This window comes from Microcaecilia unicolor, chromosome 11 (assembly GCF_901765095.1).
Source record: "Microcaecilia unicolor chromosome 11, aMicUni1.1, whole genome shotgun sequence".
Classification (NCBI taxonomy): Eukaryota; Metazoa; Chordata; class Amphibia; order Gymnophiona; family Siphonopidae; genus Microcaecilia; species Microcaecilia unicolor.
In genome coordinates, this window is record NC_044041.1 from 96,533,747 (window position 1) to 96,547,777 (window position 14,031).

General features: G+C 51.9%; 1 protein-coding gene across 4 annotated transcripts in view; it reads left to right on the forward strand.

The window, feature by feature from the left end:
- EPS15L1 (epidermal growth factor receptor pathway substrate 15 like 1) overlaps positions 1 to 14,031 on the forward strand; it is a 425,390-nt gene that overhangs the window by 157,305 nt on the left and 254,054 nt on the right. For all 4 annotated transcript variants that reach the window (XM_030218157.1, XM_030218156.1, XM_030218158.1 and 1 more), the window contains exon 11: positions 9,845 to 10,001. In XM_030218157.1, coding sequence (XP_030074017.1) covers positions 9,845 to 10,001 — 157 coding nt within the window. The remainder of the gene's footprint in view (positions 1 to 9,844; positions 10,002 to 14,031) is intronic.

Here is a 14,031-nt window from a genome sequence, read left to right on the forward strand (position 1 = left end):
AGGTGTCGATGCGCTCCACTCTGGACAGCCCGGAACAGCCTCCTCGCCCGGAACAGGTTCTGACGTCGACGCCTGCATCGACCTCCCTGCCTTTCTCTGCAGCCGCTCTGAACGAGAGCCTCCGGGCCGTTCTCCCAGAGATTCTGGGAGAGCTGTTGCGCCCTACCCCTCCGGTACCGGCGGTGCTTGCGCCTCCGGTACCGTCGAGCGTGGCGCCGGCTGGCCCATCGCCCGGGGTGAGGTCCCCGACGTCGGTACCGCGTGCGGTGCCGACTGCGGCCACCTCCCAGGAGGGCTCCCCGACTACGTCGGCGGAGGGAGCTTCGCCGATGCAGGCGAGGGAGTCTACCTCTCGACGCCCCCATCGTGGACGTGGCTCCACGGAGTCGAGCCGGGCGAGGTTGCAGACACAGGTTCGTGAACTTGTGTCTGACACCGAGGGTGAGGCCTCGTGGGAGGAAGAGGAAGACCCCAGATATTTCTCTGACGAGGAGTCTGAGGGTCTTCCTTCTGATCCCACTCCCTCTCCTGAAAGACAGCTTTCTCCTCCTGAGAGTCTGTCTTTCGCTTCCTTTGTCCGGGAGATGTCTACGGCCATCCCCTTCCCGGTGGTTGTGGAGGACGAGCCCATGGCTGAAATGTTTGAGCTCCTGGACTATCCTTCTCCACCTAAGGAAGCGTCCACTGTTCCCTTGCACCATGTCCTAAAAAAGACATTGCTTGCGAACTGGACCAAGCCACTAAGTAATCCCCACATTCCCAAGAAGATCGAGTCCCAGTACCGGATCCATGGGGACCCAGAGCTGATGCGCACCCAGTTGCCTCATGACTCTGTTGTGGATTTGGCCCTAAAGAAGGCTAAGAGTTCTAGGGAGCATGCTTCAGCGCCCCCGGGCAAAGACTCTAGAACCTTAGACTCCTTTGGGAGGAAGGCCTACCATTCTTCTATGCTCGTGGCCAAAATCCAGTCTTACCAGCTCTACACGAGCATACACATGCGGAACAATGTGCGGCAGTTGGCGGGCTTGGTTGATGCTCTTCCCCCTGAGCAAGCCAAGCCTTTTCAGGAGGTGGTCAGGCAGCTGAAGGCGTGCAGAAAATTCCTGGCCAGAGGGGTGTATGACACCTTTGATGTTGCGTCCAGGGCCGCTGCTCAAGGTGTGGTGATGCGCAGGCTCTCATGGCTGCGTGCCTCCGACCTGGAGAATAGACTCCAGCAGCGGATTGCGGACTCGCCTTGCCGTGCGGACAATATTTTTGGAGAGAAGGTCGAGCAGGTGGTAGAGCATCTCCACCAGCGGGACACCGCATTCGACAAGTTCTCCCGCCGGCAGCCTTCAGCCTCTACCTCTACAGGTAGAAGATTTTTTGGGGGAAGGAGGACTGTTCCCTACTCTTCTGGTAAGCGTAGGTACAATCCTCCTTCTCGACAGCCTGCGGCACAGGCTAAGCCCCAGCGCGCTCGCTCTCGTCAGCAGCGTGCGCCTCAGCAAGGCCCCTCGGCTCCCCAGCAAAAGCAAGGGGCGAGCTTTTGACTGGCTCCAGCAGAGCATAGCCGACATCCAAGTGTCAGTGCCGGGCGACCTGCCGGTCGGGGGGAGGTTGAAAGCTTTTCACCAAAGGTGGCCTCTCATAACCTCCGATCAGTGGGTTCTGCAAATAGTCCGGCAAGGATACACCCTCAATTTGGCCTCAAAACCTCCAAATTGTCCACCGGGAGCTCAGTCTTACAGCTTCCAGCACAAGCAGGTACTTGCAGAGGAACTCTCCGCCCTTCTCAGCGCCAATGCGGTCGAGCCCGTGCCATCCGGGCAAGAAGGGCTGGGATTCTATTCCAGGTACTTCCTTGTGGAAAAGAAAACAGGGGGGATGCGTCCCATCCTAGACCTAAGGGCCCTGAACAAATATCTCGTAAAAGAAAAGTTCAGGATGCTTTCCCTGGGCACCCTTCTCCCCATGATTCAGCAAAACGATTGGCTATGCTCTCTGGACTTGAAGGATGCCTACACACACATCCCGATACTGCCAGCTCACAGACAGTATCTGCGATTTCAACTGGGCACACGTCACTTCCAGTACTGTGTGCTGCCCTTTGGGCTCGCCTCTGCGCCCAGGGTGTTCACAAAGTGCCTGGCTGTAGTAGCAGCGGCACTTCGCAGGCTGGGGGTGCACGTGTTCCCATATCTCGACGATTGGCTGGTGAAGAACACATCCGAGGCAGGAGCCCTGCAGTCCATGCAGATGACTATTCGCCTCCTGGAGCTACTGGGGTTTGTCATAAATTACCCAAAGTCCCATCTTCTCCCAGTGCAGAGACTCGAATTCATAGGAGCTCTGCTGGATTCTCGGACGGCTCGCGCCTATCTCCCAGAGACGAGAGCCAACAACTTGCTGTCCCTCGTCTCGCGGGTGCGAGCGTCCCAGCAGATCACAGCTCGGCAGATGTTGAGATTGCTGGGCCACATGGCCTCCACAGTTCATGTGACTCCCATGGCCCGCCTTCACATGAGATCTGCTCAATGGACCCTAGCTTCCCAGTGGTTCCAGGCTGCTGGGGATCTAGAGGACGTAATCCACCTGTCCACGAGTTTTCTCGAATCCCTGTATTGGTGGACGATTTGGCCCAATTTGACTCTGGGACGTTTTTTCCAAATTCCTCAGCCACAAAAAGTGCTGACCACGGATGCGTCTCTCCTGGGATGGGGAGCTCATGTCGATGGGCTTCACACCCAAGGAAGCTGGTCCCTCCAGGAACGCGATCTACAGATCAATCTCCTGGAGTTGCGAGCGATCTGGAACGCTCTGAAGGCTTTCAGAGATCGGCTGTCCCACCAAATTATCCAAATTCAGACAGACAACCAGGTTGCCATGTACTATGTCAACAAGCAGGGGTGCACCGGATCTCGCCCCCTGTGTCAGGAAGCCGTCAGCATGTGGCTCTGGGCTCGCCGTCACGGCATGGGCCTCCAAGCCACATATCTGGCAGGCGTAAACAACAGTCTGGCCGACAGGTTGAGCAGGATTATGCAACCTCACGAGTGGTCGCTCAACTCCCGAGTGGTGCGCCAGATCTTCCAAGCGTGGGGCGCCCCCTTGGTAGATCTCTTCGCATCTCGAGTGAATCACAAAGTCCCTCAGTTCTGTTCCAGGCTTCAGGCCCCCGGCAGACTGGCATCGGATGCCTTCCTCCTGGATTGGGGGGAGGGCCTGCTGTATGCTTATCCTCCCATTCCTCTGGTGGGGAAGACTTTGTTGAAACTCAAACAAGACCGAGGCACCATGATTCTGATTGCTCCTTTTTGGCCGCGTCAGATCTGGTTCCCTCTTCTTCTGGAGTTATCCTCCGAAGAACCGTGGAGATTGGAGTGTTTTCCGACCCTCATCACGCAGGACGAAGGGGCTCTTCTGCATCCCAGCCTCCGGTCCCTGGCTCTCACGGCCTGGATGTTGAGAGCGTAGACTTTGCCTCTTTGGGTCTGTCAGAGGGTGTCTCCCGCGTCTTGCTTGCTTCCAGGAAAGATTCCACTAAGAGGAGTTACTTCTTTCTGTGGAGGAGGTTTGCCGTCTGGATTGACAGCAAGGCCCTAGCTCCTCGCTCTTGTCCTACACAGACCCTGCTTGAATACCTTCTGCACTTGTCTGAGTCTGGTCTCAAGACCAACTCTGTAAGAGTTCACCTTAGCGCAATCAGTGCATACCATTACCATGTGGAAGGTAAGCCGATCTCAGGACAGCCTTTAGTTGTTCGCTTCATGAGAGGTTTGCTTTTGTCAAAGCCCCCTGTCAAGCCTCCTACAGTGTCATGGGATCTCAATGTCGTTCTCACCCAGCTGATGAAACCTCCTTTTGAGCCACTGAATTCCTGCCATCTGAAGTACTTGACCTGGAAGGTCATTTTCTTGGTGGCAGTTACTTCAGCTCGTAGAGTCAGTGAGCTTCAGGCCCTGGTAGCCCAGGCCCCTTACACCAAATTTCATCATAACAGAGTAGTCCTCCGCACTCACCCTAAGTTCTTGCTGAAGGTCATGTCGGAGTTCCATCTGAACCAGTCAATTGTCTTGCCAACATTCTTTCCCCGTCCTCATTCCTGCCCTGCTGAACGTCAGCTGCACACATTGGACTGCAAGAGAGCATTGGCCTTCTACCTGGAGCGGACACAGCCCCACAGACAGTCCGCCCAATTGTTTGTTTCTTTTGATCCCAATAGGAGGGGAGCGGCTGTAGGGAAACGCACCATATCTAATTGGCTAGCAGATTGCATTTCCTTCACTTACGCCCAGGCGGGGCTGGCTCTTGAGGGTCATGTCACGGCTCATAATGTTAGAGCCATGGCTGCGTCGGTAGCCCACTTGAAGTCAGCCTCCATTGAAGAAATTTGCAAAGCTGCGACGTGGTCATCTGTCCACACATTCACATCTCATTACTGCCTGCAGCAGGATACCCGACGCGACAGTCGGTTCGGGCAGTCAGTTCTTCAGAACCTGTTTGGGCTTTAGGATCCAACTCCACCCCCCCCGAGGGCCCTGTTTGTTCTGTTCCAGGCTGCACTCTCAGTTAGTTGGTAAATTTTTTAGGTCAATCTCAGTTATGTCCTCGCCGTTGCGAGGCCCAATTGACCATGGTTGTTGTTTTGAGTGAGCCTGGGGGCTAGGGATACCCCATCAGTGAGAACAAGCAGCCTGCTTGTCCTCGGAGAAAGCGAATGCTACATACCTGTAGAAGGTATTCTCCGAGGACAGGAGGCTGATTGTTCTCACAAACCCGCCTGCCTCCCCTTTGGAGTTGTGTCTTCCCTTGAAGTGTATTGTCTTGCTACATACTGGACTGGCCGGCTCGAGCCGGTTTCGGGCGGGAAGACGGCCGCGCGGGCGCGCGAGGACTAGCAAAGGACTTTGCTAGAGAAGTTTCCGATTGGAGGGGCTGCCGTGGACGTCACCCATCAGTGAGAACAATCAGCCTGCTGTCCTCGGAGAATACCTTCTACAGGTATGTAGCATTCGCTTTATAGCGGCAGTGAAGGCAGGGGAGTTCCTAGCATCCTTGGACATCAAAGAAGCGTACTTGCATATTCCCATCTGGCCTCCTCATCAACACTTTCTGCGTTTTGCAGTCCTGGGCCGACACTTCCAGTTCAGAGCCCTCCCGTTCGGGTTGGCTACTGCTCCGCGGACCTTCTCCAAAGTAATGGTGGTCATCGCGGCCTTCCTGCGAAAGGAAGGAGTACAAGTCCATCCTTATCTGGACGACTGGTTGATCCGAGCCCCCTCTTATGCAGAGTGCGGCAAAGCTGTGGACCAGGTGATTGCTCTTTTGAGCTCCCTGGGGTGGATCATCAACTGGGAGAAAAGCCAGCTGTGCCCAACTCAGTCCCTGGAGTATCTGGGAGTTCGATTCGACACCCAAGTGGGCAGAGTGTTCCTGCCGGACAATCGGATTGTCAAACTTCAGGCTCAGGTGGACCAGTTCCTAGTAGCCTCTCCGCTTCGGGCTTGGGACTAAGTGCAGCTGTTGGGCTCTATGACGGCCATGATGGAAGTAGTGCCCTGGGCCAGGGCTCATATGAGACCACTACAACACTCTCTGCTGCAGCGCTGGACTCCAGTGTCGGAGGATTATGCTGTGCGCCTTCCCTTGGACCCAGCAGTGCGCAAGGCGCTGAGCTGGTGGCTGAAGACAGACAGGTTGTCTGCAGGGATGCCTCTTGTGACCCCGGAGTGGATTGTCGTCATGACGGACGCCTCTTTGATGGGCTGGGGAGCCCACTGCTTGGGAAGGACAGCGCAGGGGCTCTGGTCTCCTGCAGAGGCAAAGTGGTCTATCAACCTCCTGGAACTCAGAGCCATTCGGTTGGCGCTTTTGGAGTTCCTCCCGGTACTGGCGTTGAAGCCAGTACGGGTCCTGTTGGACAATGCCACGGCTGTGGCCTATGTCAACCGCCAGGGAGGTACCAAGAGCGCCCCTCTAGCCAAGGAAGCCATGAATCTATGCCAGTGGGCGGAATCGAACCTGGAACAGCTGTCAGCGGCCCACATTGCCGGAGTCATGAGTGTGAAGGCGGACTTTCTCAGTCGCCATACCTTGGATCCTGGAGAGTGGCAGTTATCGGCTCAGGCGTTCTTGGACATCACGAAGCGCTGGGGCCAGCCAAGCCTAGATCTGATGGCGTCATCGGCCAATTGCCAAGTGCCGCGCTTTTTCAGCAGAGGACGGGACCCTCGATCTCTGGGAGTAGATGCTCTTCTCCAACAGTGGCCGACACAGGAGCTTCTCTATGTGTTCCCGCCCTGGCCCATGTTGGGCAGGGTACTAGACCGGGTGGCAAAGCATCCGGGCCGGATAATCCTGGTGGGTCCGGACTGGCCCAGACGTCCCTGGTATGCAGACTTGATCAGGCTCTCAGTGGACGACCCTCTGCGGCTGCCAGTGGAGCAGGGCCTGTTACATAAGGGTCCCGTGGTGATGGAGGATCCCTCCCCCTTTGGTCTTACGGCCTGGCTATTGAGCGGCAGCGTCTGAGGAAGAAGGGCTTCTCAGACAAGGTCATCGCCACTATGCTGAGAGCGAGGAAGCGCTCTACTTCTACTGCTTACGCCGGGGTTTGGCGTACCTTTGCATCGTGGTGTGAAGCAGGCTCTCTTTCTCCCTTCACTGCTCCAATTTCTTCAGTGCTGGCGTTCCTGCAAGAAGGTCTGGAGAAAGGCCTGTCGCTCAGTTCCCTTAAAGTCCAGGTAGCGGCTCTGGCTTGCTTCAGGGGCCGCCTGAAGGGTGCTTCCATGGCTTCGCAGCCAGATGTGGTACGTTTTCTCAAGGGAGTTAATCACCTGTGCCCTCCTCTGCACTCAGTGGTGCCTGCGTGGAATCTCAACCTGGTGCTAAGAGCCTTGCAGAAGCCGCCTTTTGAACCCTTGTCGAGGGCATCTCTGAAAGACCTGACGTTGAAAGCAGTCTTTTTGGTGGCTATCACTTCAGCCAGAAGAGTTTCCGAGCTCCAGGCACTCTCATGTCGAGAGCCTATTCTGCAGTTCACTGAGGCAGGAGTGACTATTCGCACAGTGCCTTCCTTCCTACCCAAGATTGTTTCTCGCTTCCATGTGAATCAGCAGCTCTGTCTCCCTTCCTTTCGTAGGGAGGACTACCCAGAGGAATACTCTGCTCTCAAATATCTGGATGTGAGACGAGTCATCATCAGATACTTGGAAGTGACCAATGATTTCCGGAAATCGGATCATCTGTTTGTCCTGTTTGCAGGTCCTCGTAAGGGTCTGCAGGCTGCTAAGCCTACAGTGGCAAGATGGGTCAAGGAAGCCATTGCAGCGGCTTATGTGGCTGCGGGGAAGGTGCTGCCTATTCAGCTGAAGGCTCACTCCACTAGAGCTCAGGCGGCCTCGATGGCAGAGGCTGGGTCCGTCTCCTTGGAAGAGATATGCAAGGCGGCAACTTGGGCATCGGCCCATACCTTCTCCAGGCATTACCGCTTGACTGTGGCTGCTCGGGCGGAGGCCCGGTTTGGAGCTTAAGTGTTGCGGTCAGGGATTTCAATGTCCCGCCCTGGGTGAGTACTGCTTCGGTACATCCCACCAGTCTATGGATTGATCAGCATGATGATATGGAAGGTAAAATTATGTATACCTGATAATTTTCTTTCCATTAATCATAGCTGATCAATCCATAGCCCCTCCCAGATATCTGTACTGTTTATATTCGGGTTGCATTTCAGGTTCAAGTTTAGTCTTCAGTTCCTGTTCAGGAGGACTTCGTGTTCAAGTTTTTTCAATTGGATTCTTCAAGAGTTGAGACGAGTTTGTGTTACAGTGAGCTGCTGCATTCCTCTCCCCTCCGTTTACGGGGCTGGATTGAGACACAAATTCTGCCGGCGCTCCCTCCCGCTTCGTGCGGCTGTAGGGCAGCTTTGTACCCCTCCCGCTTCGGCGGTGTTAGGGTCAGTCAGCTCCTCCCGCGGTTGCAGGATAAGCCAGATCCCCCCGCATCGGCGGGGTGGTGTCCCTCCCCCGCTCCGCGGGGATGAGCTGGACGGATTCCCCTCCCCCACTTGTGTGGGGATGAGCTGGGTTAATTCTCCTCCCCCGTTTCGGCGGTGGTGAGCTGGGCAGAGTGTCCCTTTGTGGGTGTAATTCTCTAAGTGCTGAGTCCTGCGGTTGGAGCTTGGATATCGACATACTGAGGAGTTTCCGGCAGCACATGACCACATATAGGGAGGCAAAAGGATTGCTCTCTATCTCCACCTGCTGGTAGATGGACACAACCCACCAGTCTATGGATTGATCAGCTATGATTAATGGAAAGAAAATTATCAGGTATGATACATAATTTTACCTTATCTTGGTGGTAAGGCAACTCTCCAGCCACCAAACCCTTGGCTTCTAAGGCAGCTGCTTTTGCTGCTTATACATCTAATCTGCAAAATTTGGTAAAGGAATGCAAGGAAGATCAGTTAGTGACTACAAATCTTCTCTGGGGGTATTGACTGTGACTCTGCCAAGACGCTGCCATCCCCTTGGTAGAATGACATAGCAGAGAGAAACCGCCAGGTGGGCTGGAGACAGCATCTTCAGCGCTAGTGCTGCCGGCTAAAGGCACGTTTGGAGGGCTGCAAGGGAAGGTGAAAGATTCCAGACGGGTGAGGGAGAGTGAGATGCCAGACCATGGGTAGGGAGCAAACGTATGAGAGAAATGTTTTGGTGGAGCCAGAGTCAGGTGGCCCCCACCCAATCTGACACATATGTAATTAATCAAAAATAGTTTCTTCTTTTTAAGAAAGAAGGGGGGGATCTAATCAACTGGCTAGCTGGCACTATAAGGAATCCTCTAGGTTTCCTGTGAGGTACAGATGCACTGGCTTCTTTTTTGTCTACCTAAGCTCAACTGGGTGATCAGTTTTCCTACTGGGGTCAAGAGCTGTACAGAATGCTCGTCACCATCTGCTGGAGACAGAGAATATTGGTAAACTGTAGCAGTATGATACCTCTTGTAGGTGGAGCTCACAGCTCTTGAGTCTGTCTCCATATGCTGGCTGATGGGCATAACCCATGCATTCTGGACAGGTCTGGAAAAGAAAATGAAACTTATCTTTTGTCTAAAATGAAAGTTATGTACTCGGTGTGATCATTTAAAAAAAAAAAAAAGAAAATCAGATTTTAGATAGTGAATTCAAAATGTATTTTGCAAGGTGGAATATTCAGCTAAGTGTGTTGTTTAATTTGTTGAACAGAATTTGTAATTTGAGTGTTAGGATCAAGCAGCAATAAATTGCAAGATAGCAAGATTTGCCGTTTTATATGGTCATATAGAGATCTGTGTTCAGCAACTTTAAGTGTATAAATGCAATTAAAAAAGTATTTTCCCAAATAAAGTTTATTTTAAAAGTACAATAAATCATTTGGTGGGGGGGGGGGGGGGGGGGGGGGTGAGGTTTGATAGGTCTTAATTCAGTTCCCAGTTTGCTAATAGTTTTTCTTATTCCTATAATTCAATTTGGAAAACTTGGGTTAGTCCCTGTTGGAGGGGGGGTTGTTGGGGACCAGGGAGGTTGATATTGGGTTGGACAATGTGATTTTTTTTTTCTTTTTTGTGTTTTTTTTATACATAGTAACGCACTGCTCTTGGGTCTCTGGATGTTTTGGTTGTCAATTTTTTGAATACATATTTTAAGTTTTCTGAAAAAAGGTTTCTGTACATTTTGCATTTATGCCACCTTGTGATTGCTTGTATTTATACTACCTTGTGTATTGTGATTACTATAGTGCTATATTGTAGGTAGCGGATGTATTGTCTGATTCTGATTTGCAGTATCAGTAGCCAATAAACTCTCACCGTTTTCCACCAGGGCTTTGGCAGACACAAAACAGATGGGAAAGCTGAACAAAGAGCAGTTTGCTTTAGCCATGTACCTCATTCAACAGAAGGTCAGTAAAGGGATTGATCCTCCTCAGGTATTATCTCCAGAGATGATCCCACCGGGAGAAAGGAGCACACCTGTACAAGTGAGTTTTTGGTTAAAACAAAAAGTATTATACCTGTATGTTCTGTACTAACCGATTCAGTATTTGTTCAGTTTATTTGCTCTTTGACCTTTGTTGTGCATGACAAGAATGTTAACACAAATAGGTTGTTTTTGTCAGTTTGCAAATTATTCATATAGTACTTGTGGTCATCCTCTGCTTTAGCATTATTCTCACATGTAAACCATTGTATAACACACTGAAGGCCTTAGTCAGAAAGAGCTTTTTCCCATTTTGTGGCCATGGAAAATATTTTTAATTGAATAAAGTGTCATGCGTGCTTTAGACAATCATTTGATATCCTATCTAATAAAACGCACCTCCAACGTTCTGAAGCTGACTGCGTGGCTGTCTGGCTGAGGCATTCGTGCGCTGCTCTGCTGTAAGGCTACTGAATGTCACGTAGTTCCGGGAACGTCAGCCCCAGCACTGACCAATCACATGAGGCCCCACTCTCGCCGCAACACCACGCCCCCCCCCCCCAGGTCGCAGGCTCGGCCCTTCTCTCTCTGTTAGCTGTGGTCCCGCCCTCATTTCCTTTTTCCGCAGTGAGGGCGGGACCAGAGCTAACACAGAGAGAAGGACCGAGGCTGCACGTCTTTAAACGCTGCTTTCCTGTGAAGATTATTTTTAAAACTTGGAGCGAGTGCGGCTGGAACTGGGAGGGAAGGAGGAAGGGAGGGACGACGACCCTAGAACTTGGAGGGAGTGGGACCCTGAAACTCGGAGGGAGGGAGCGGGGAGGGGCGGGCGACCCTGGAACTCGGAGGGAGGGAGGGACGAGACCCTGGAACTCGGAGGGAGGGAGGGCGACCCTGGAACTCAGAGGGAGGAAGGGGGGGGCGACCCTGCAATTCAGATGGAGGGAGGGGGGCGACCCTGCAATTCGGATGGAGGGAGGGGGCGACCCTGCAATTCGGATGGAGGGAGGGGGGCGACCCTGCAACTTGGAGGGAAGGGGGGGTGACTCTGCAACTCGGAGGGAGGTAGGGGGACGACCCTGGAACTCAGAGGGAGGGAGGGGATGACCCTGGAACTCGGAAGGAGGGAGGGGACGACCCTGGACTCTCTCATTCTCACACACACACTCTCACAGACACACTCGCACCCAGTCTCACTCTCTCTCTCTCTCACACACACACACACACTCGTACATTCACTCTCTCTCTCACACAGTCAGTTTCACACACACTCTCAAACATACACACTCCGAGGACAACCTTGCTAGTGCCCGTTTCATTTGTGTCAGAAACGGGCCTGTTTTACTAGTAATTAATAAAATATAACTAACTTCAGGTACAGTGAACCTGTATTAACAATACAGGCAGTGGAGAAATTAGGTCATACCTGCTAATTTTCTTTCATTGAGTCCCACCAGACCAGTCCAGTCTAGCACCTGTGGATTATGACTGTCGACCAGCAGATGGAGGCAGTGAACAAAAAGACTGATCCTTGCCCTCTAAGGGCACCCTGCAGCCTAAGTTGCATGGTATTTTGATAGCAAAACAATGGCAAGGATGAGCCATTTAATAACTCATATGAACTACTCCTTCCTTAGAAGATGAAAATATTTTTTCAATCAGTTGGGATTCAAGAATTTATTTTTAAACAGCAACAGCAAGAAAATAGAAAACACAGAAAATTATCTTAAGCTGATAAAGGAAAGGGAGAGATGCCGGACTTGTCTGATGGGATTCATAGAAAGAAAATTAGCAGGTAAGACCTAATTTCTTGTTCCTTATCCTCACCAGACCAGTCCAGAACCTGTGGGATGTAGTAAAGTAGTACTCAAGATAGGTGGGATCCAGCAACCCTTGCCCTTAACACTTGGCCCCAAAAAGCTGAATCAGCTCTAGCAGCCATATCAGTTCTGTAATGTGTATCAAAGGTATGGAGGGATTCTACAAATATCTTTTGATGATACTGCATGCATTTCCGCCTATGAGGTAGCCATACCCCTCATAGAATACGCTGTCAAACCTTAAGAGATTGGGTTACCTTTTAAAATATAAGCAGAAAGTACCATCACTTCTTAGCATTGTCAGCAGACCAGTCTAGAACATGCAGTTTGTACCTGTTGACCAGCAGACAGAGACAGAAAAAAAGTCTTTGTGCTTCACCCCATAAAAGCACCATTCAGCCTTAGATGCTCAGTACTTTTCTGTCTCCAGTAGGTAGTGATGGGAGGACTATGCGGCTCCTGGACTGATTAATGAAGTAGCTTCTGATTCAGTTGGAGAACGGAATGAAATAGACATGGGGATGCTACTGCTTGCCCTGGGATTGGTAGCATGGAATGTTGCCACCATTTGGGTTTCTGCCAGGTGCTTGTGACCTGGTTGGTCACTGTTGGAAACAGGATACTGGGCTAGATGGACCATTGTTCTGACCTAGTATGGATATTCTTATGTTCTGATGCTTGCACATGCTGGATCCAGTAGGTCCCGGGCACAGCACTCTTAGAAGATTTGAGGAATTAGTAGATTAATAAGTGTCAGGATGTGCTATATAGTTTCTTGTTAGGTTGGGTGCTCCAGCGAGTCATGTATCTGTGTGTTTCTCTCATTCCACCACAGTTTTCTTATGGAGCGAATGCTACATACCTGTAGAAGGTATTCTCCGAGGACAGCAGGCTGATTGTTCTCACTGATGGGTGACGTCCACGGCAGCACCTCCAATCGGAATCTTCACTAGCAAAGTCCTTTGCTAGTCCTCGCGCGCACCGCGCACCGCGCATGCGCGGCCGTCTTCCCGCCCGAAACCGGCTCGAGCCGGCCAGTCTCATATGTAGCAAGACAAAGACAAGGGAAGACACAACTCCAAAGGGGAGGTGGGCGGGTTTGTGAGAACAATCAGCCTGCTGTCCTCGGAGAACACCTTCTACAGGTATGTAGCATTCGCTTTCTCCGAGGACAAGCAGGCTGCTTGTTCTCACTGATGGGGTATCCCTAGCCCCCAGGCTCACTCAAAACAATAACCATGGTCAATTGGGCCTCGCAACGGCGAGGACATAACTGAGATTGACCTAAAAAATTTACCAACTAACTGAGAGTGGAGCCTGGAACAGAACAAACAGGGCCCTCGGGGGGTGGAGTTGGATCCTAAAGCCCAAACAGGTTCTGAAGAACTGACTGCCCGAACCGACTGTCGCGTCGGGTATCCTGCTGCAGGCAGTAATGAGATGTGAATGTGTGGACAGATGACCACGTCGCAGCTTTGCAAATTTCTTCAATAGAGGCTGACTTCAAGTGGGCTACCGACGCAGCCATAGCTCTAACATTATGAGCCGTGACATGACCCTCAAGAGCCAGCCCCGCCTGGGCGTAAGTGAAGGAAATGCAATCTGCTAGCTAATTGGATATGGTGCGTTTCCCCACAGCCACTCCCCTCCTATTGGGATCAAAAGAAACAAACAATTGGGCGGACTGTCTGTTGGGCTGTGTCCGCTCCAGATAGAAGGCCAATGCTCTCTTGCAGTCCAATGTGTGCAGCTGACGTTCAGCAGGGCAGGAATGAGGACGGGGAAAGAATGTTGGCAAGACAATTGACTGGTTCAGATGGAACTCCGACACGACCTTTGGCAAGAACTTAGGGTGAGTGCGGAGGACTACTCTGTTATGATGAAATTTGGTGTAAGGGGCCTGGGCTACCAGGGCCTGAAGCTCACTGACTCTACGAGCTGAAGTAACTGCCACCAAGAAAATGACCTTCCAGGTCAAGTACTTCAGATGGCAGGAATTCAGTGGCTCAAAAGGAGGTTTCATCAGCTGGGTGAGAACGACATTGAGATCCCATGACACTGTAGGAGGCTTGACAGGGGGCTTTGACAAAAGCAAACCTCTCATGAAGCGAACAACTAAAGGCTGTCCCGAGATCGGCTTACCTTCCACACGGTAATGGTATGCACTGATTGCACTAAGGTGAACCCTTACAGAGTTGGTCTTGAGACCAGACTCAGACAAGTGCAGAAGGTATTCAAGCAGGGTCTGTGTAGGACAAGAGCGAGGATCTA